General features: G+C 55.9%; 1 protein-coding gene across 3 annotated transcripts; it reads left to right on the top strand.

The window, feature by feature from the left end:
• The first annotated feature begins 217 nt into the window (after positions 1–217).
• On the top strand, positions 218–20,828 carry ADORA1 (adenosine A1 receptor). 3 transcript variants are annotated; one of them, XM_068659883.1, is made up of 3 exons: positions 218–416; positions 867–1,252; positions 19,884–20,828. In XM_068659883.1, exons 2-3 carry the CDS (start codon positions 912–914, stop codon positions 20,515–20,517), a joined length of 975 nt encoding a protein of 324 aa, XP_068515984.1. In that variant the 5' UTR covers positions 218–416; positions 867–911; the 3' UTR covers positions 20,518–20,828. The 3 variants fall into 3 exon arrangements, with proteins under 3 accessions (XP_068515984.1, XP_068515983.1, XP_068515986.1); XM_068659882.1 differs by having other exon boundaries at positions 801–1,252; XM_068659885.1 differs by lacking the exon at positions 218–416 and adding an exon at positions 570–699.
• The last annotated feature ends 357 nt before the right edge of the window (positions 20,829–21,185 follow it).

The raw sequence follows: 21,185 nt of genomic DNA, 5'->3' as shown, positions 1-21,185 counted from the left end.
GCTCCCGGCTCTCTCCGGGCCGGCTCCGGCTTCTCCCCCCCGCCTCCAGCTCCGGCTCCGGCGCCTCCCCCGGCTCCGGAGGCTGCGAGCGGGACCGAGGCGGCTCGGAGCCGGGCTCCGCTTCTGAACCCGTTCCCCCACCCCCGCCACTCCCCCCCCCCCAGCCCCAGCAGCCCCAGATCGGCTCGGTCCCTCTTTAAAACCCCTCGGGAGCCCCCCCTGTGATGCTCGGTGCCGGCCGGGAGCCGAGCGGGGCCGGGCACCGGAGCCGAGGCGGAGCGGGGCGGGCGGCCCCGAGCATCCCTCCCGCCGCCCCCAGCATGGCCCCCGCCCTGCCCGGTGGCTGAGCACCTCCGCGCTGTCTCTGGGGTCGGGGAAAAGCCCCAAAGAAGCCCCCCCCCAGGCCGCCGGACACGGTGAGGAGCCGCTGCGGAGCTCCCGGGGGGGACGCGGCTGCGGGGCGCAGCGGCAGGCGGCGGGGCCGGCTCCGGGGGGGTCGCTTCGGCCGCACGCTTCTGGCAAACGGCCCCGAGGGGCGGCCCCGAGGGGGCGGCCGAGCCCCAGCGGCTCCCCCCCGGCCGCTCGGCTCAGCCCCGGGCTGCGGGGAGGGGAGGGGGGGGGGCCGGGAAAGGACGAGCCCAGGGGGGCGGGTTGGAGAGGGGGGGGGGGCCGGAGCGCCGGGGGCCGGCACAAGCGGAGGTTGTGGTTTGTTTGTTTGTTGTTTGCTTATTTTTTTTTTTGCTTTTTTTCTTTCATTTCCCACCTCCCCCCCCACGTCTCCCCCCCTCCCCGCCGCACAGGCTCCGTCCCGGCTCGCCGCGCCGCCGAGGATGCCAGTGGCTGATCGCCTCCCTCTGCCTTTGCAGGTGACCGAGGGACCCCAAAAAGAGCCGGGAGGGGACGGGAGCATCATGGCACACCCCGTCTCGGCTTTCCAGGCTGCCTACATCTCCATCGAAGTCCTCATCGCCTTGGTGTCCGTGCCGGGGAATATCCTGGTCATCTGGGCTGTGAAGATGAACCAGGCGCTGCGGGACGCCACTTTCTGCTTCATCGTCTCGCTGGCGGTGGCTGACGTGGCCGTGGGGGCTCTGGTCATCCCCCTGGCCATTATCATCAACATCGGACCGCAGACGGAGTTTTACAGCTGCCTCATGGTGGCCTGTCCCGTCCTCATCCTCACCGAGAGCTCCATCCTGGCGCTCCTGGCCATCGCCGTGGATCGGTACCTGCGGGTGAAGATCCCCGTCAGGTAGGACAGTGTGTTGGGAACGGGTCTGGGGTGGCTGCTGGGGAGGTTCAGAGGCAGGGAGGATGCCCCAGGCTCTCCAAGAAGCGGCAGTGCCAGTTTGGCTGCAGCACTGATTGGGATGGGCTTGGCCACGGGGGTCCCACAGCCTCCGGTTGCTCTGTTTCGGGGGTGCTGGGGGTGGTCATGGGGTCCCCACATCCCACCTGTGAGGTGCCCAGGAGAGACAGCTCTGTCCTCAGCCCAGGTTTCTCCTGGCAAGGTGGGGACCAGGACCCTGGCACTGACAACCTCAGGGACCTGTGGGACGTGGCTCTGGGGCTTGCAGGGACAGTGGTGACAGCCCGGCACGTCACTTCAGGCAGGCTCAGCTCTCAGCAGTGAGCCCTGGCTGTGGGGCTGCCCCACGGATGACTCCTCTCCACGTGTCTTTCCCCTTCTCATCACCTGTATCTGCTGGGAAAGCCGAGCCCACAGCAAATACCTGGGGGACGCACTTTGTTTTAACTCCGTTGCTCCAGGAGTGAATATTTAACTGCTTTGTGGCCAGCTCCCTGCCCTCCGGTGCGGGGCTGGGGAGCTGTGGTGGGACTGGTGGTGTCTGGGGGCTGGATGGGATGTGACAGCCACGTCGGGGCCACTCGATGGTGCACAGCCCCGTGTAAACACAAAGACCCCCCCAAAAAGACACCAAACCTCCTTGTGCTGGGTGCTGCCAGCAGGAGCAGAACCCTTCCCAGGGCAGGAATTGCTTTTCTGGGGCAGGAGGCAACTGCGCCGGGACCAAGTGGCTGCTCAGGAGTGCTCGTAGTGCTCAGATCCACTGGATCCACAAGGATCTGTTGCTTTGGTATTTTTTTTTTTTTTTTTTTTTTTTTTTTCATCCATCTGGGGCTGAGAGAGGCTGCTCAGGAAAGGAGCGTAATCCAGAGGGGTGGCACAGGATAAAAACACGGCCCCTGCTCACCCCCTCCCCGCCGCACGCAGTTTCGCAGGCGGCTCCCGACTTCCTCCCCAAGTGTGATTTTTCCCAGCCTGAAAAATCCTCATCTCCCAGCCCGACGGCGTACCAAAGCGATTCGCACCCTGTCACCACTTTCGGTGTTTTTTTTTTCGGTCCTTCTGCATCCCTGGTGCAGTGGGGACAGGTTCAGGTGTGGGAGGACTGTGGGTTTATACATAGCAACGCTGCCGAGCTCGTCTGTCTCCTCTTCCTACCAAATTCAGCCTCTTTCCTCCTTCACTCCCCCTGAGCATGCAATGGGCCTTTGGGGGGAGATTTCTGCTCTGACTCCAGGCACTTTCCTGAGAGCAACATTAAGTTAAAGTCCTCCGTACCGCGTATACCTCGGGCAGGCTTTTCTCATGCAATATTAACCCTGTATTTTGTCAGCCTGTTTCGTGCTCTACCACTCAGCACAGTGAGATTTTGCTACGGTTCACACCCTTCTTTAATATTGAATAACTTCATGGCCTCGCCAAGAAGTGTTCAGCTGCGCCAGCTCTCCTGTTCGCTCGTCCCTGGAAGTTTCCTGGACGTTTCCTTTCGTGCCTATCATGAATTGCTGGCAGTTGGCAAATGCAGTTGATGTAGGTGATTTTGTGCCCTAGACAGAGCAGCGAAATATTAGAAATGACAAACAGGACAGAAAACACTGCTAAAGAATATTTCCTGAATCTGAAATGCCTAAATTTCTCCCAAGTTCTTGCTAGATGTTAAAAAAAAAAAGGTACTGAAAGATTTTGATGGCACTGACAGCTGCTGTCTAGCAGAGCTCCCTCTCAGCCCACCACCTTCACATTTCGGGCTCCATGGCCATGTCTCCACGGAGGGGACCGATGGGGGAAGCAGGACAAGGATATTCTCCATCCTTGTGCCATCACCATTCCGGGGTCCCCTGGGGGTGCCGCTTGCATTTTGGGAGCCCTGAAGGAAAGCGCAAAGGTTCCCAAGTCCCCGTCACGTACTGGCCACCTGGGCTGAGCAGACAACAGGGCTGTTGGCTGCGGAGAGTTGTCTGAAGGAGAAGCAAAGTCACCGCTGGGCTTCCCGGGCTTTCTATTTAATTAGGTAGCTGGGGCCGGAGGCGCAGCTTGGCAGGGAGGGGGAACACGGCGCAGCGCAGCCCGGTTCCAGCTCCTGGCTACCCACACACACCCGGCCCCGGAGCCACAAGGGTTGTGCTTTCATCCAGCAAAAGTGGACCCGTCTGCGCCCCACACACCCCACAGACAGTGAGCACTGAGGGGCCAGGGAGCTTTGGTGCCCTGGAGGTGGGTGTCTGATGGTGTAGCTGAGTCTTGAGCAAATCATGCCCCGGGATGTTTGTAATGGGGCAGTGGGTGATGTCCGAGCAACCAGAGAGCTTCTGCTCCATTTCAGGAGTCCTCCTTGTTACCGTGGCCCTGCTCCCCATTGACACAGGAACATGGAGGAGTTTGGGTCATCCATGCAAAGCCGAGGCAGATTTTGGGGATGGAGAGGCTGCTGGCTCCTGCTCTTGGAGGTGAACCTTATGCCCTCCCAGTGCCCTGTGCCCCCAATGTGGTTAGGATCGGGGTTATCCCACCAAGCCCTCTGCCTCTGCCCCAAGCCCCTGGGTAACATCCCTCCTTCCTGCTGGGGTCCAGAGCAGGCTGCATCCCCCAGCGCACCTTTCCTCGACTATGTGTGGATGCAGAAGCATTGCTCGAGTTGAGCAGAGGGTCCCAAGCTCCCAGCCCCAACAGGAGCCTCTCCAAACAGCTGGAAACCACCTAAAATAGGCTCGCTGCCTTCATGCTGGCGGAAAACCTCACATCTCCCCTCTCGCATCCTTCCTCCCCTCCCGGCGGTGAAGCGGCACCCGCGGCGTGCTGCCTCCCCTCGCCGGGCACAGCGGGGTCCCTGGCCCAGACCATGTTTTCCCCTCTCAGCCACACTCAGGGAAGATGAAACGAGTTCAAAGGGAGGGGAAGCAGCCGGCCGGGGGCGTCCGGCAGGAACCGGCCCCCGGCATCCCCGCGGCGGTGGCCAGAGGCAGGATGCAGGAGGGGACGGTGCCGGAGGGATGTCTGCAGGGGAATGGAGCTCCTTTAGCGCCCATCTCTGCTCTGAGGATGATTGAGGGTTCTCTGCTCTGCCCTGAGGTGCTGTGTGGGGCTTTTTTGGAGAGGGCTGGGGCAGGAGGAGCTGGAGGTCTTGGGATGTGCTGAACTGCAGCCCCCTAGACCAGGGAAGCTGGAGGCAGGGACACAGCCTGGTTCCATCGCAGGGCTTCTTGCTTCTCTTGAACCACCAGCTCTTTCCTCAAATGGCTTGAAACACATGCCAGAAAGACAAAACCAGGGAAAATTTGCTGGGAGAGAGAGCCCTTGCACATGGGGGGCCACCACCCTCCTTGCCCAGACCCCAACACCCAGGTGTTGGGGGCACCCCGAGGAGCATCCCACCAGCGCAAGCCGCGTGTGCATTTCTGCAGGGTTTGAGCACATGTGTGAGGCTGCAGAGCTGTGAAAATTAGATCAAACCAGGCTGGAAATTGCTCGGAAATGAGAGGCAAGAGCAGAGATGGGAAGCTGCGACACAGCACGGGGAGAGCCCAGGGTGGAGCAGGGTCTGCGGGTGACTCTGGGGACAGTGCTGGCACCTTGCACTGTTGCAGAAATGCCCTGAGCCCTAGGAGATAAAACAGCTCAGGGAAAACAGGAGCATCTGGGCCTGGAGCACAGCTCCTGCAAGCGAGGAGGACTTGCAGGTGACCTGCGAGCCTTTGGATGGAGCTGGCGGTGCAAAGGGGGAGCTTCCTCCCACTTGACCCTAGGTTTTCCAGGCTCCTGCCTGAGCTCCGGCTCGTGTCAGGATTGCAGTGCTCTTTCCCCTTCTCCCCGGGCCTGCCAAGAGCCACAGGCGTGGGGCCAGCTGGGGCTGGGTCACAGGGAAGCTGGGGAAGGCGCCGTCACCCTCGGCCAGCTGGGGCGCGGAGCAGGGAGCGTGGCTGAGCCGCTTTCCCTTCTTTTCCTCATGGGGAATTCATGGGGGATCCTGGCAGGATGGCTGGGGGCACCCCGCTGCCGTGGGAGAGGGGGACAGGGAGGCATTGACCCTTGCTTTGTCCCAGATTCCCGGGAAATGGGAGCACCAAAGCACCTAAGGAAGGCAGAAAATATTTTTCAGTGCTCCCAACTCTTAACGCTGAGAAGTCTCCCCGGATATTTGGGCTCTGGGGGGCAGCAGACGTGCCCAGGGTGCAGACGGAGAGGTTCTGTGCCAGGCTGGGGTGTGCGGTGGCCCCAGTCCCTGCGGGACCTGCTCCCCTGGAGATGATGCCCGTGGAAAGGGGAGTTATCAAACCTCAGAAGCAGTATTTCAGACTGTTGTAAGGATATCAGACCAGAGCAATGGGTTGAAATTAAGATAAAGAAACGTATGCTTCATCTGAGGGCAATCTGCTACCGAGCTGATGTGTCCCACGTGTCCCCGGGGTGGCGAGGGTGACCGGAGATGGCTCCAACCAGCCTGGACAAAGCAGCAGAGGATATGTGAGGGCAATGGTGAGTGATCCTGCCCAGCCAAGCAAGTGAGTAAACCAAACCGTGGCTCATCCGAGGCTTATTTTTAAATCTGGAGGAAAGGTTTCAAAAGCATCCAGGTGACTCAGAGCGAGAGCGGGAGCTTGGAGAGCTGCAGGGGGGCTCTCGTACCCGGGAGTTCATCGAGGTTTCTTTCATTGTTAGTCAACGACAAGGCACCATCCATCTTTACAAAAGCAGGCTGTATTTCTAAGGAAAACACTCCCATTTTCCTAAGCCAGAGAAGTTTGGGGGACTGGCAGATCTTTGCAGCCACCTCTTTCTCAGAGCAGTTTTGTTCCAGCCCTTGCTGCCTTCTGCCAAGCTTATTTTTAGCAGATGAGGGTGACCTGCAGCAAGCTTCATGCGCAGGGAGCAGGTAGATCAGAACCAAGGGTGGAGGAGAAAAGGCAGAAAACACAGCCTGGGAGGGGCTGCTGGAGACCTGGGGCTGTTTCCGAGCTGTATTTTCCAGACCCCCTCGAGCAGCTCAGCGTGTGGGTGCTAAATCAGAGCAGACGTTTCACACCGAGAGCTCTGCTTACACCCGAAGGCACGGATGTGCCGTGCGGGTCCTGGACCCGGAGCCTGACCCTTGCACAGCTGAAATGGGCAGGGATTTCCCATCGGGTTATATCAGCCGTAGATCCTGCGAGTAGCCGGGTGAGCCAGTGTGCAGCACGGCTCTGTGATCTGCAGAGTAACTTTCAGCCAAGCGCAGGCTAAGTCGCAGATCTTCCCTTGGCGAGGGGACGTCTGGATCAGGCTCACTGGGAGCACGCGCAGCTGCTGCAGCAGCACCACGAGACGCCTGCTGACAGCCCCAAAATCAGGTCACTCAAAAAAAAACACAGACGCTGCGGTGCTGGCCAGAGGGGAGCAACCTGGGCTGGAAGCAGTGTTCCCAGATCCTCAGATTTTGGGGGAAAAATAAGCTTGGGTTTTTGGATGTGCCCTCCTCGGAACGTGGCAAGGGTCCAACCGTGGGAGGCTTCACACTCAGCAGTGCAGAGGGGAGGGGGGCAGAGCAGGGATGCTCTGGGTTTGATATTTGGGGTTATTCCCAAACTTTTTGGACTAAAAGGGCAAGGGGAAGTGTGTGGCTGTTGGAAACCCTGGATGGGCACACAGGCAGCAGCACCCCACCTCGTCCCAGCCTCTGAGCAGGGCCAGATGCAGTCCCCGTGCCGGGCAAGCTGCCCATGGGATTGTTTCGCCCTGACCCCGATAGCTGGAGCCGACATCTGTCTCCTGGGCAGAGCTTCCCTCTGCAGCATCGTTCTGCAGGGAGATGAGCAACGCGCAGCTCCCTGCTGGTGTTCACCACCTACACACCACAATCACACTCGGGGAAGATTTTCATTATTTTCCTTCTGATTTCTAGTAATTTTGAGGTTAGAACATAGACCCTTGGCAATGCATTACCAGTAGATTTGAAGGCAAGTTCCCAGCAAGGGCAGCAGTACATTTACAGGCAGGGAAACTGAGGCACAGAGCAGTGCCATGGCTTGCTCAGGGTGACCCCACCAGGCGGGAGGTCTGTGGTATGATGGGTCCGTCAGACCTGTGGTAGAGCAGCAGAGCCCCAAAAACACTGGGAACATCCAGGCGGTCTCTGTCACACTTCCAGCAGCCCCACCACACAATTTGGAGATGGCTTTCCCTTTCCTGGAGCGACTCGGATGTTTCCAAGGGCAATGGGTTGGTGGAGGCGGTGATGACGCACACCGGGGCTCGGTGTCCAGTGCTTTCCAAGGACCCCACAGAGCTGGGGCAGATAAGACAAGTGAAACTCTACAAAAGGAGACTCTGCCAAGGCCCAAGCTGCTGATTCAGCCGGCCGGGTGCCCGCCAGCCCAGCCTGGCCCTGCAGGCAGTGTGTCAGGAGTGAGTCAGGGACCAGCTCACCCTGCTGTGCGCCGTCAGCACGGCCAGCTGGTGCTGGAGCCAGCTCCAGGCATGTCGGAGTCTTCTGATGGGGTCCTGGTCACCTGGTTTCATAGAAATAGTCCCACATCTGCTCCATGCAGGGGGTAGAGCAGAGCCCTGTGACTCACGGGGTTTGCCACCGCTTTGCCACTGGGCTGGCACCAGCCTCCTCCCCAGCCATGGGCTGGTCTGGGTAGCCCCTGGCCCAGCCCCTGGCACCTCTGTGTGTGGTATCTGCCATGCTCTGGTCGGCCACGTGCTGTGGGGTCACCATCAACTGGGCCACCCTCAGCTCCTCCTGCACCCCAGGGTGCACCAGAGCCTTGCTGCCCTTGCCCTTCGTGGTGTTAGGATGAGCGTAACCCTGTCAGAAGAGCCAGCTTGGCTCTGTTGGCAGCGCAGACACCCAGCTGCCAGGGCAGGCGTGTGGCTCTCGCGCAGGACGTCCAGGCAGAAGAAAGAGCAATTGATGCTCTGTAAGATGGGCACAAAAAAGCCCCAGAGCCAGCAGGGAGCCCTGCGGAATAGCAATGAGCTGAGCATCTCCTGCGGCGCCAGTGCCCAGCCCTGCTGCAGCCTGCCCAGGCACTTCCTGACCTGAGGGCAGCCAAATGGGAAGGTCTGGGGCTGAGGAGATGTTGTTGGTGATGACAGTCACCAGGAGAGTGTCACCATCAGCAGGAGTGTAAAACAACCCCACAGGGGTGGGCTCCTCCTTCCAAAAAACAGAAGCAGGTCCATATTTGTGATGGGGGGCAAACTGCAGAGTAAGGATTGGATTTGGGGACACCGGGCAGGGCAGAGCAAGATCAGATGCTGGGAAGTTTTGTCCTCTCTGGGCCATTCCCCATCCTGCATGCAGAGATCAGGACGATTTTTCTTGGCCTCCTTTGAATGAGGGAAGTGCCAGCTCCTGGCACCAGGGATGCTTTCTCATTCAGCTCGGTTCATCTTGCTTCACTTGGCATCTCAGAGCCCCCCTCTGCGACTCAGTTTCCCCATCTGTTCGCAGAGGGAGTGATGCTACAGACTCCCGGAAAGCACCGAGAGGCTGGTGCTGAGGAATGCTGCCTCAGACACAGCCAGAATTAGCACAGGCTTACAGCCTGAATTATTTCTCTTTCTTTTCTGCATTGGTAGCAACACGCGGTGACTTCAGCCCTGTAGCGTGCAGAAATGACAGGTTTATTTCAGCGCGAGTGGCTCTGTGTGCCTGTGGCACCGAGCGGTCAGGACTGTGAGAGAGCTGATGGCACAGCCTGCGTCCAGATGGACGAGGCAAAGGCTGTGCAGAGCTGGGCGGACACCCGTGTGGGTTTACTTTAATAGAGACCAGCACTCGTTCCCACGAAGCTCACAGCCTCGGCAGTGCAGATGCCCCATCCTATTTGGGCCATCCCGTGCCCTAATTGCTGCTGGTCCAGCCCCAGCAAAGCTCCTCTGTCTCCAGCAGCCTGGGAAGCCTCTTGCACAGACCGTGCACTGCTCCTTGAGCACCGAGGAGAGGGGACGCTGGGTCCCTCGCAGGCTTCGCAGCAGTCCTTGTGCACGGGGAGAGCTGGATGCTGCCTGGCCCACGAGTTCTTTAAATCCATGCCCTGCACCAACCAGGCTGCCTGAGCAGACCCAGGCTGCATCTGCCCGCTGCTCCTTGCCTGGATTTAATTGCCAGGGTAATTAGGAAGATGCACGGAGTGTAATTTATGTCCAGCTGATGCATTTTGCTGCAGTTCCTGGTCTCGGGTCTTGGTTCTTTCTCTCTGCCACCCTGATGGAAATACGGAGCTGTTTCCTTCCAGGCAGCAAGGTCAATCAGTTTTCTCCTAAGGGAGTAAATCATTGTTTAAATCTGAAGGAAACAAGATTTAAATAATAGAGTTCAGATTTGCTTTGCACTTGGACTTTTTGTTTGTTTTCTTGGTGAAAGATCGATTCTCTGCGGTGAGGGAACATTTGATTGTGGTGTTAACTGGAGCCTCCACTTTCAATTTGGCGTTTCATTTGGCTGGTCAAGATATATAGATCTGCATGGGACAGATCCATCTCCATATAAATAACCTCATGGCTTAACACATACGTAGTCCTTCCCTCCCCTCTCCTGTTCCCCTGATGTTGTGGAGGGGTGAAATACACGGGTTGTACCCATGATTTGTGGCAAATTGCATTTGGACTGAAGTTAGAAATTAGCTATAGCACAAAATGGCATCTTGGAGACAGTTTTCATTAATTGAAAGCACATATAGCCAACTCATCAGCAAGAAAAAAAAAAGATTAATTAATCTGACTGCTTTTGGTATTTGAAATGGAGCTTTTAAGCAGGGGAAATTTGCACTGTACAGAAGACGCTGAACTGGTTGTTTGGGGTTACTGTGTCCTCTGAGGCTTAGAAGCAGTAGATCTCATCAGCTCTCCTAATTCTCATTTAGACATTGGGTGGAGAAAACAACCTCCCCTGTTTTGCAAACTTCCAGCCAATTTTTCAGCCTTGGTTGTATTAATCTTTGAACTAGGCGAAGTGCACGAAGGGAAATGTTCCCTTTGCAGCGACAAATTGTGCTGTAAGGATCCCGGACAGCAATAACAAGTTGTAGCCTAAGAAACCAAAGAGTTTGGTTGTTGACTGCAAAAATCAGTCAGGAGTTGGGTCAGCAAGCAGAAGTGCGAAAACAAGAAATTAAAAGACAGCCGATACTAATCTCTTGTTCCAGCTGTAATTTAGGATATCTCATTTTCTGAAGTGTCCTTCTGCAGCTGAGAGATAAAGACCCACCTCAGCTGTGCCTCGTGGCTGGGTTAATGCCTCGCCATGGGAGATGCTATCGCAGGTTTCCTGCCTCCCCTTCACCCAGGGAGAAAAGCGCAAAATCCTGCCCAACAGCAGATCTCAGGACCCCTCTTATCTCCTCTCCAATTGGGATATCTGTCCCGCTCCTTCCTTTTAATGGCTCTTGGTTCTTTCCAGACTCACCTGGTCGGATACCAACTTGTCCTCTGACTTGGAGCATTCATAGACGGTGATGGTGAAACACAGAGAAGGATGGTGGCAGCTGCCCTGGTGCCATGCAGGCGGTACCAAGCTCTTCCTCAGCTGGCACCTTCCTCCTAGCAAGCCACAGCACTTTGTGGGCTGGGGTAAGAGCCACAGAGGCTCTCAGAGCCTGATCTCACCAGGCATCTTGTATTTGCTGTCTTGTTTCAGCTTCTCATGGAGCCCACATTTGGCAGATTTGGCATTTTGAGTGTGTTTTGGAGCCGCCTTCTTTCTTCTCCCTTCCTTCTTTCCTTTCCCTTCTTCTTTTTTGGGGGCTGCCTTTCAGAGTCCTCATTTCAAAGGGGCTCCTTTGTATAAAGAAGAAATGAATGTAATGCATAGAAAAATTCAAGTGCAATACAAAAATTCAATTGAAAAAACACTGCCTTTATCCTGAGTTTACACTGAAAAGAGCCAGAGCTGCCTTTTATCCCCTTTGCCTTGTGTTACAAGGATGCTCTGACTTCTCCAACCACACAGCTCTGAGCCCAAGCTGGGTAATGAGTGCCCAGCTAATTGCTGCAGCAGGGGCAGGGCTGATGCATGGAAGCCCGCATAGTGGCCGGGTCCATTTGTCATGGCCCAGAGTGGTGAGGACAGAGGACCTGAGGCTCCCATCCTTGGGTGAGAGACACCAGCACCCTGAGAGAGGTGTACATGGGCTTTGGGTGACTCGTCCTGAAACCTCCTTGCTCTGCAGAAATTGTTTTCTGCTGGAGGAGGGCTGTTCCCCTTCCAAGGAGACATTTGCACATCAAAATTCACTTTTTGATGGCACACCTCTTCAGACACTAAAAACATCCGGTGACTTTGCTGCATGCAGGACATGTTGAAAGCCAGTCCATTGTGCTCGTCGCACTGTCCATCAGCCGGTGTAATCATCCCTCATAAGCTCACCCCCATCTCTCATGGGCTGGGGTGTTTGTCTGTGCCCTGATTCCCACAATCTTGATATAATAGAAGACTCTCAACTTCTGCTTCTTTCCCTTTTTTAAAGTAGTGCTTCTTGTGCTTTGCACTGCAGAGAAATGCTCAAAAATGTTGCCTGAAACCAGGAGCCAAAATACAAGAACAGTACATCTTTTTCCCCCAGTTCTGAGATCCTGCAGCTCGTTTCATGATTTTGAAGCTGTTGCCAATAGCGCTAAATCATTTCCCTCCCAACTACCTCCAGGTCCTGGAGGGAGAAGCCGGCGATCCAGGAACACCCCTGAGGGCTGTGACCACACATGGCGGAGCTGGGAGGGAGTCCTGGGGCTTGGCTGTGGGAGGCCAAATCCTGCTTTTTTCCCCAGAAGGAAGCAGGCAGCAAATCTGTGGCTCAGTGCTCCTTATACCCCACCACCAGGGACAGCGGGTGCACCCCCAGGATGGTCACATAGCAGTGAGGTGACACTTCCAGAGCATGGCCACCACAGCATGGGCACTCAGCACCCTTGGGGGCACTGGGTGGTGTCACGGTCACCCTCTGGGGCATGGCTTAAGCCACCATTTCCATCAGGCATCAGATGCCCTGGGCATCCCAAGATCCTTGCTTGGCTCCAGCCTGCACATATTTAGGATGAGGGGGCTGAGCAGCAGCTGGGCTCTCTTTACCAAGAATTGTTGCTTATGCAGCGAGAGAATACTTGAATTCATCAGGATCCAACCACAGGCTATAAAGCAAGCCCAGTTTGAAAGCAAAATTAACTTCATGTGCAGGAAGGATTTATATTTGCTGCTTGGGTGAAAGATGCTGTTGAAGGATCTGAGAAAAATTGCCTTTCTTGCTGTGTGGCAGCAGCCAGCGGGCTCCTTTGCCTTCTTTGGACAACAGCAACATCTCCCATGCCCGAAGCAGAGCCTGGAGTAGAAGGATGTGTGCAAGGTCACCACGCTTTCCATCCTCCTCCCCTGTGACCTCCAGCCTTCCCGTGGTCCCGCTTCCCCCTGCAGCTCCTGGTCCCAGCAGGAACCATCTGCCCATGGTGGAGCCACCACAGAGGTTGCTCGCATCTTTCTTCTGAGCTGAGCACAACTGGCAAGGGATCCGCGAGAACCTCTGCAGTTACTGGAAGCCTGTGGTTTGTTCCCCAGAACAGGCTGTGATTCATTGCCAGAGCCCGGGGAGTTCACTGGCGCAGACATCCCAAGCAAAGCAGGCTGAGGAAAGCCAGCCAGCTTCTTCTCCGCCGGGACTGGTGGCAGAGGGCTGTGATTGCTTGGCAGTGAACTCATCCAGGGCGGTGTGATGTTGTGGCTGCTCCTAAGATGCCAGGGACTGGAGATATGATCATACAAGGCTCTTTGGCTTGGCAGGTGAAGGCTGAACTCGTTTCTTTAGGTGGAACCTGAAAAGTGGTAGGTTTAACCTCAGAAACCTGGTGGCTGCCGTGGAGCATGGGGATGGGGACCAGGTGAGACCTTATCAGCCTCAGGAGGCTGGGAGTAACAAATTCACACCGGAGATGCCAAGCTCAAGCTGGGATATGTGCTCAGGGGCTTGGCTACACCAGGGCTGATGGCTTCAGGAGAGCAGTAGAGGTGGTGGGATGTGTCCAGCCTCTGTCCAGCCTTCTTGTGGGTTTTTTTCAGTCCCTAAGGTTGCTTTTGGATGTGCCCACATCCCCCTGCAGCCCTCAGGCATCCCAGGGCTGCCTCCAAGGGCCGAGGAGAGGTGTCGGGGCTGGCTGAACCCACACCAAGGCAGAGGCATCTCCCGGGACCTTGTCTGGGTCCAGGAGGGCTGCAAGGCCCAGCTTCCCACACAACCTGCTTGTACAAAGCTCAGAGCACAAAACCTCCTCCTTCTGTCACCTCTTCATTTGCCAGAGCTGTGGCCAGCTGCAGCTTCTCCCGCCACCGAGCGAAGCACTCACCAAAGCCCTGGGGATATCACGTCTGGGTGTGCAGGGACCAGTCAATTTTGGCAGGATGGATTTGTTCTCATCAGCCTCATAATCACCCTCGCCTTTATCCATTAAATAATTACTGGCTATTAAAAGTGGTTAGAAACATTTGGCGGGCTCACTAGCTGCTTTGCCTGGCCGTAGCGGCCTGCACTTTGCAGACACTCGCCACAGAATAATTCCTACAGAGAGAGCTGCCGTTTTATCACAGCAAAACCAAGCCCGAGGCATGGACTGGGCCAGCAGGAACCTCAGCAAGAGGCACACATCTCACTTACGGCTTTATAAAGCTCCGTGCACATGCTTTCTGCCTCGCTCATGGTGGCTTTGGGCCAGGTTTGCATTAAGAAGCCTTGCGGTGTGGAGCCATCTCCTTCTGCTGCAGCAGAGGAAACCGAAGCATTTTGGGAGCAGAGGTCCTCAAACAAGAAGGCTGGTGGTGCTGAGCCTGGGGTGTTGAGCTGCTGTAACCCCATGTGTGGGCTGAGCTGTAGGGCTAGAAAGGCGCCGGCTGCTTGTGGTGCCTGGTGGGGAGGACACTGTATGGAGACGAAGTCCTTCTGGGTCTCGAGGGTTGGTCCCAGGCCATGCTCCAGCTACAGGGGCCGTGGTGACCACACATGGGGTCCTGCAGCAGCAGCAGGGAGGACCCAGCACCTCACAGGCCCCTGCTTTGTGCTTCTTCCTTCAGCACATGGTGGCGCCGAGCTCCAAGCCTTTGCTCCCCCTTCTCCCACTTGGCTGTCCCAGTGCGTGCTGCAGACTGGGGCAGCTGGTGCTGGTGGGAGCTGGGCAGCCCTGGCCTGGGCTGTGGCTTCTTGAGGGGTGCCAGAGGGGTTCCGGGTAGAGATTTTGGGGACGTAGCCCCGTCTGCATGGGACCTGTCTACAGCCCCAGCAAAAAACCACCGGCAGTGAGCGCGGCCTGGTGCTTGCCCGGCCGCCCCCTCCAGCTGCGCTCATGCTCACCCTCAGCAAACAAACACGGGCTCGGTGCCAGGCTGGGATTTTCCTCCTCGTTTCCTTTCAATCACTTCTCCAAGGTCACACAAGGAGCCTGAGGCCAGCTCGCTGGAAGCTGCCTTGCCACAGCCACCTGGCCTGGACTCTCCCACCACGTCCTGCTGTCCCCTCTTGTCCCAGGGGCCTGCCGGCACTCCTCAGGTTTCTCCCACCGATTGAATTTCTGATGGAGCAGCCAGCAGGCCGTGCTGGGAGGGGATGGTGCACAGGGCGCCTTGGGTCCTTCTGGTCCCTTAGGAGGCAGCTCTGTGGTAGGACATCGTAAATCCCAAGCTTATGGAGGCTGCTAGGCCATTTTGGTGCAGGACAGGGGCTCCATCACCACCTAGCACCAATGTCCTGTCTGCAGGACACACTCTTTGGGCTCCCCTGAGAGAGGGGAGCAATGGGCTGAAATGGTGTTGGTACCCCTCTGCCCGCGAGATGTTTTCTCACTTTACCTCTCCGGTTGTGTCGGTGCCACCTGTCACCTCCATCCCCAGCATTGCAGGGATGACGCAGAAGGGTGTGAAATACATTTGTGGTGGGGGGGAGAGCCCGTTACACCTCATCCAGCAGCTCCAGCCACGTTTGCAAACAACATGGGCTCTCTAGTTAGCTTGCTGTGGTCTTTGGATAGATGCTGTTGGGAGCGGGAAGAACTGAGCAGCTGGTGCTGATCCCAAAGAGCCACAAAGCTCCCAACCACCGCAACAGGGGGATGTGAACAGATGGGAGATGCACTCAAGTGATGCAAGGGGAACATTGATGCTAAGAGATGTTTTTTGCCAATGCCAGCTGACTTTTTTAAAGATATTTTAGTATACTTTCAAATACTTGAAAAGCTTCAAGATCTTGAATGTAATGTTTTTAATATAAATGAAGCCCAAAAGAGGGCTTCCCCAAAGAGAAGAAGGAAAATAGTCAAGAAAAGAGGCTGAAGAAGGAATGACTTCTCATGGCCAGGTTTAGAATTGAATAAGGAGCTGTCACCAGGGTCCCTCTGGCACACAATGTCCCTTCAGCAACACTTCCCACCTTGCACCTCCATATCCAGCCCTGAGCTGAGATTGCCCCTTGCTGTACGCTGCTTTGCATTTCTCAGTTTGTATTTCTGAGCCTCGCATTTCTGAGCCTCTTCGAACACCCAGTATCTTCCCATCCAGCAGCCTCCAGGACACTGAGAGATCTGAAGCAAAGATACAAGGAGGTTTTATCTAGCGATTTTCAATTAGATCAGGACATGCTCTGGCCGTTCTTCTGTGCTGCACTCATAATGCAGATGATCTTCATGTCAGCTTGGTCTCCATTCCTCCTACTACGTTGGCTCCAGCTTCATTTCGTTAGTGATGGCCTGCCTTCATTAGTGAATTAATTCCTCAGGAACTGCACTGCAATAAACCCTAGCAGAGCAAGGACCAGCAAAGATGCATCTCAGGGCTGGCAGGGCAACTGTAAGTATTTTCTGGTGTAAAAGGTATTCAGAGAAATGCTAAGAAAAAAGATTATTCAAACCAGACCTGGAATCTTTGAGGCTTTTTCAATCAAGACAAGAGGAGATGTTTCCTCAGTGCTAGATCTGGATTGACCTGTGGATTAGAGGTCTGGGAAACAGGCCCTCCTATCTATCTTGGGGACAGACCCGAGGACAGAAGTCAAATTGATAGGAGAGCAACAAATAACACCACTCATCATGCATTTTTGGATGTGTCCTGAAAGCTGTTAGAGGGCCATGGGGCCACCCACTGCCAGACAGTTCAAGAGCTTGCCTGCAGCACCCCAAAAAGGGGCAGGCAGTGGCTCTTCCCAAAGGAGTCTGCTCCAGCTCAATCAGACTAATTTTCAGACCAATTTTTCTGCCTCCACTTGTCACTTGTGCTTCCTCTGGGGATGCAGACAGCACCCTATCAATAATTGATATTTTGGCTCTTTGTCTTATTTTTCAAACCCTCGCAGACATCCTTGTTCTGCACCAAACCAAAGCTCCTGCCTATCCCAGTTCACTGCAATATCAGCATATCACAGACAACCGCTGTGGTCTTTCCACATTCCTTTCTCCTGGCCTTGGCCGTGTGTCCAGGAGTGATGCCCATCACCGTGGGGAAGGGACAGCACCAATACCGCCAGTGAGGGAGGGCAGGCGGAAAACTGGCAATTATGGCCAGGCTCAAAACCCCACAGATGAAGGAAACAAACCAAAATTGTATGATGATGGTAGTGACCATTATCTTGGATGTTTTAGGCACAGCTGTTAATAAAAGTAATAGTAGCAATAAAATTGTAATGATGGTAGCAATTGTTCCAATGACAATGATAATAATATAATTATTTATTAATTGTAAGCCATTATCAGCATTTACTAGTGCTTCTACCTCCCAGACCCATCCCAAATTCCATCTCTATCACATTAATACAAAATGAGATAAATGAGAAAGGCATTTGCTTGATGGCATGATCAAAGCAGAATGATGGGAGCAGCAGAGATTGCTCGTGGCCCCTCTGCTGTTTGTGCCCCAAAAATCACTCTGTGCAGCAGGATAAGCAATGGGCAGGATCTTGCATTTCCCTTCTTTTCAGTAGGGTTTGCAGCCTTCAGAGTGGCTGAGCCCCATGGGCTCCCCATGGCCAGACCCTATGGGGTGTATGGAGGAGGAACTTGGAGTCATTTTATATATTTTTATCATTCCTGTGCAAGGCTGATGGGCGGTATGGGCACCCTGAGCCCCCAGCCCATTTCTCTGCAGGGTGCTCTGCTTGGTGGGCATCACTGCCCTCGGCTTGTTGCTTGAAGGAGCAAAAGCAACAAAAGCCCCAGCTCCAGATGTTGCTGATTTCTATGGGTTTGCTGATTTCTATGGTTTTGCTGATTTGGGCTCTGGCTCTTGTGACAGTGATGGTGTTGGCACATGTGCAGGGGGATGCACCAGAGAGGTGCAGGGCATGTAAGCAGGGCAAGGAGGGGGCAGGCAAGGTCCAGACACTCAGACCATCGTGTGTGTGGGGCCAGGGACATGCAGCGAGGAGGGCTGGGTGTGCAGCACGGTGCAGAGCTGGGTGTGCAGCAGGGAGCAGGACGGGGGTGTACTGAGGAGGACTGCGTGCACAGCGAGGATGGATGGAGGTGCCTTGAAGATGAATTAAGGAGGTTAAGGAGGGATGGAGGTGCAGGGAGGATGGATGGAGGTGCAATGAGAGTGGATGGAGGTGCACTGAGGACAGAGGGGACGTGCACTGATATGGGGAGGTGGACAAGCAACTGGCAGCCTGAGGGGCAGCTGCTCTGCTGAGCGCATGCTACACCCTCTGCACTACGTGGGCTTGCACAAAACCCTGGGACCTGAGGTCTGCGCGACCTCTGCAGCTGTCCTGATAGCCATCTGCAACAGCACACCACGTGCTGGAGCTGCGGGGGGCCAGGGCCATCCATGCTGGCCCCCTGCAGCCATTCTCCATCCCCTCTGCTCCAGCTGCAAGCATGAATCCTGCATCCTCTGATCCAGCTTGTGGCTAAAGCCGGGGTCTCAGTGCTCACTCTGTTCCCTCCGCTCCCCAGACCCAGCTGTGTGGGCAGGGGAAGATGCAGAGGGTGCTCTGGGAGCAGCTCCATGCCTGGGTACCGGCTCCAAGCTCCAGGAGGGTGCCTGGGGACAACAGGGACATCACTGCCACCCTGCAGCCTCTTCTTGACCCAGCTCTGGGGGAGAGGAGCACCCAGAACCTCAGCAAAATTAGTAGAACCCCCTCGAAATCCCTAAATGTGGGTGATGTGGGACCAGCACTCCTCCTTATGGGGACCTCCCCATCTTCCTGCCACCCACTGCTCCCATGGGTCCCCCCTTTCCCCTCTCTCATCCCACAGTGCTGGCATTCTCCCACCACCCCTTGGTCCCCCAGTGCCCCAGCTCTCCCTGCCCTGTTGGCTTTCTCAGGGTCTCCTGGCCTCTCTCCTCCCCTCCAGGAATAAATCACCCTCTGGCTCTCAGAGGAAACAGCAGCCTGCCTTACCACCTCCTTCCCATGGGACCAGCCTGCCTCCGAGATGCTGGGAATGGTTTTTCAGACCAGAGGGGGTCATTTGGGAAAGTCACCAGGGGCAGGAGGCTCCGGACCCTCTGTGCTCCTGGGGACTGATGTCCCCTCTCCATCCTGCTCCCACCCTGACACCCTGCCCATGAGATGGGTCTTGAGAAGAGACCTTTGAGGCAGAATGAGTGGGTTTGGGTCCTTGGCAGATTTATTAAAAAGCTCCCAAATGCTCTATTTTTCTACCTCATCTAAAGGCTAAAGACAAGCAGCAGGGAGCTTTGAGCAACAGGACGGGGCTCCAGGTTCCCCAACCACCTCCAAGCAATCCCCATGGCCAGGTTAACACCGGCATCGCTGCAAAACCCAACAAACAGCCAGAAAAAAAACATTCCTGGTTCAATCCCCTCCGGTGGAAAGTAATAACACTCGGGCTGCGAATCCACCTAGCCTCCGATGAGAAGCTTTCCTCTGAGGGCCAGGGGGGAAATCAATCTAGCAGGCTTCGCTTCCCGCTTGGAAAGCTCTGGAGAGCTGGGACCAGCCCCAGCGCGATGCCCACGGCAGTGGGGAAGGCACAGAGCCCAGCCGGGGCTCTTCTTGCCTCCTGCCTCCATCCCTTGGCACCAGCCCATTAGGAAAGAGGGGTTTGTCGATGGGGCCGACACATTAGGAAATGAAACAGGCTGTGCCCAGGAGCAGCCCCAGGGGACCATTAGCACCGCTGGATGCTTCCTCCACCCAGCAGGTCTCCGGGGAAGCTTTTGCTGGCGATTTCCTCCCCTGTCACAGAGGGAATCGGCCTGGCAGGGAGAAAGCATGCAGCAGGAGGGAAGGGCCACCCGCTGCTGTGGGTGTGGGTGCTCGAGTGGGAGGTGGGCTGCCATGGGACCCCCCCCAGATATGGGGGTGGCTTCCAATTGAGTGAACACACGGGCATACGCCAGGTCTCTAATGCACTTCCTGGCTTCTCATCAATGCCAGGAGCTCCAGCACCACCCTGGAGGTCTCTGCCCATCCCTGGGGCTGGGGAAGGTGCTGGGAGGCAGTGGGGGGCTCCACGGAGAGAAACCAGGCCAAGGGAAGGTGGTGAGGAGCATCGCTGCCTCCTCTGCAGGGGCGCTGCCACCCCACGCGGAGCAGTGTTAACCCCCAGGCCAAATCTCCTGCTTGTGTTTAATTCTTGCCTGTGGTTGTTGTCTCCTCCACAGGTACAAGAGCGTGGTGACACCCCGGCGGGCAGCAGTGGCCATCGCTTGCTGTTGGATCGTCTCCTTCCTGGTGGGGCTCACCCCGATGTTTGGCTGGAACAACCTGAACAAGATGCGGAGGACTCACGAGCTGAACGGCAGCCATGCGGAGTTTGTCATCAAGTGCCAGTTCGAGACGGTGATCAGCATGGAGTACATGGTGTACTTCAACTTCTTTGTCTGGGTCCTGCCTCCCCTGCTGCTCATGCTGCTCATCTACCTGGAAGTCTTCAACCTCATCCGCAAGCAGCTCAACAAGAAGGTCTCCTCCAGCTCCAACGACCCCCAGAAGTATTACGGGAAGGAGCTGAAGATCGCCAAGTCCTTGGCACTGGTCCTCTTCCTCTTTGCTCTCAGCTGGCTCCCCCTGCACGTCCTCAACTGCATCACCTTGTTCTGCCCATCCTGCGAGACGCCGCACATCCTCACCTACATCGCCATCTTCCTCACCCACGGCAACTCGGCCATGAACCCCATCGTTTACGCTTTCAGGATCAAGAAGTTCCGGACAGCCTTCCTGCAGATCTGGAACCAGTACTTCTGCTGCAAAACCACCAAAACCGACAGCAACACCATAGCCGAGACGGTCAACTAGGAGCTGGGGGGAGCTGCTGGTCCTGCCGTCAGGGGAAGGGGTGATGAGGACCCAGGAGGGCTGCAGTTGCCAGCCCCGTGCAATCTGAACAGCCGAGTCCCCGAGCTGCCCAGGGGTTATTTATTCACAAGCATTGTACTGTTTTGATATTGTAGCCTGCACTGTTCCTCTCTTTTTATTTTATTTTATTATTATTATTATTTTTTTTGGTTCGATTTTTATTTTTAAGGGTTGCCAAGTATTTAAGGAGAAATTGTACAGACGAAGGCGCGGTTTATCTTAACGCAAATAAAGTAAAATGATAAAAATCACCCAGGGGGTCCTCTGCCATCGATGGGGACCTCTGGCTCCTCGGAGCAGCTTCCTATGGCCCTTTCCCTGCCCCAGGGATGTCAGGGATGGTGAAGTGACTGCAGCAAGTTCCTGCAGGGGCTGGAGGACTGTAGGGAGGAAAAGGACCTTGGGTGGGTGGGATTTACGGGTGGGATTTACGGGTGGGGTCTGTGGGTGGCTGTTCAGCTGGCTTCACACAATCCCCACAGCCAGCCCCGTTTAGCCTGGAGGGAGTTCCGATAACATACACTGAGCGCAGGTGCAGAACCCCAAAATCCCTTATCAGCAGTGCCCATGGGTGCTGCAGCCCCATGGTAGCACCAAGGGGACTGCCC

Source organism: Anas acuta, chromosome 24 (genome assembly GCF_963932015.1).
Source record: "Anas acuta chromosome 24, bAnaAcu1.1, whole genome shotgun sequence".
NCBI lineage: Eukaryota > Metazoa > Chordata > Aves > Anseriformes > Anatidae > Anas > Anas acuta.
This window is presented reverse-complemented; position numbering and strand designations above follow the sequence as displayed.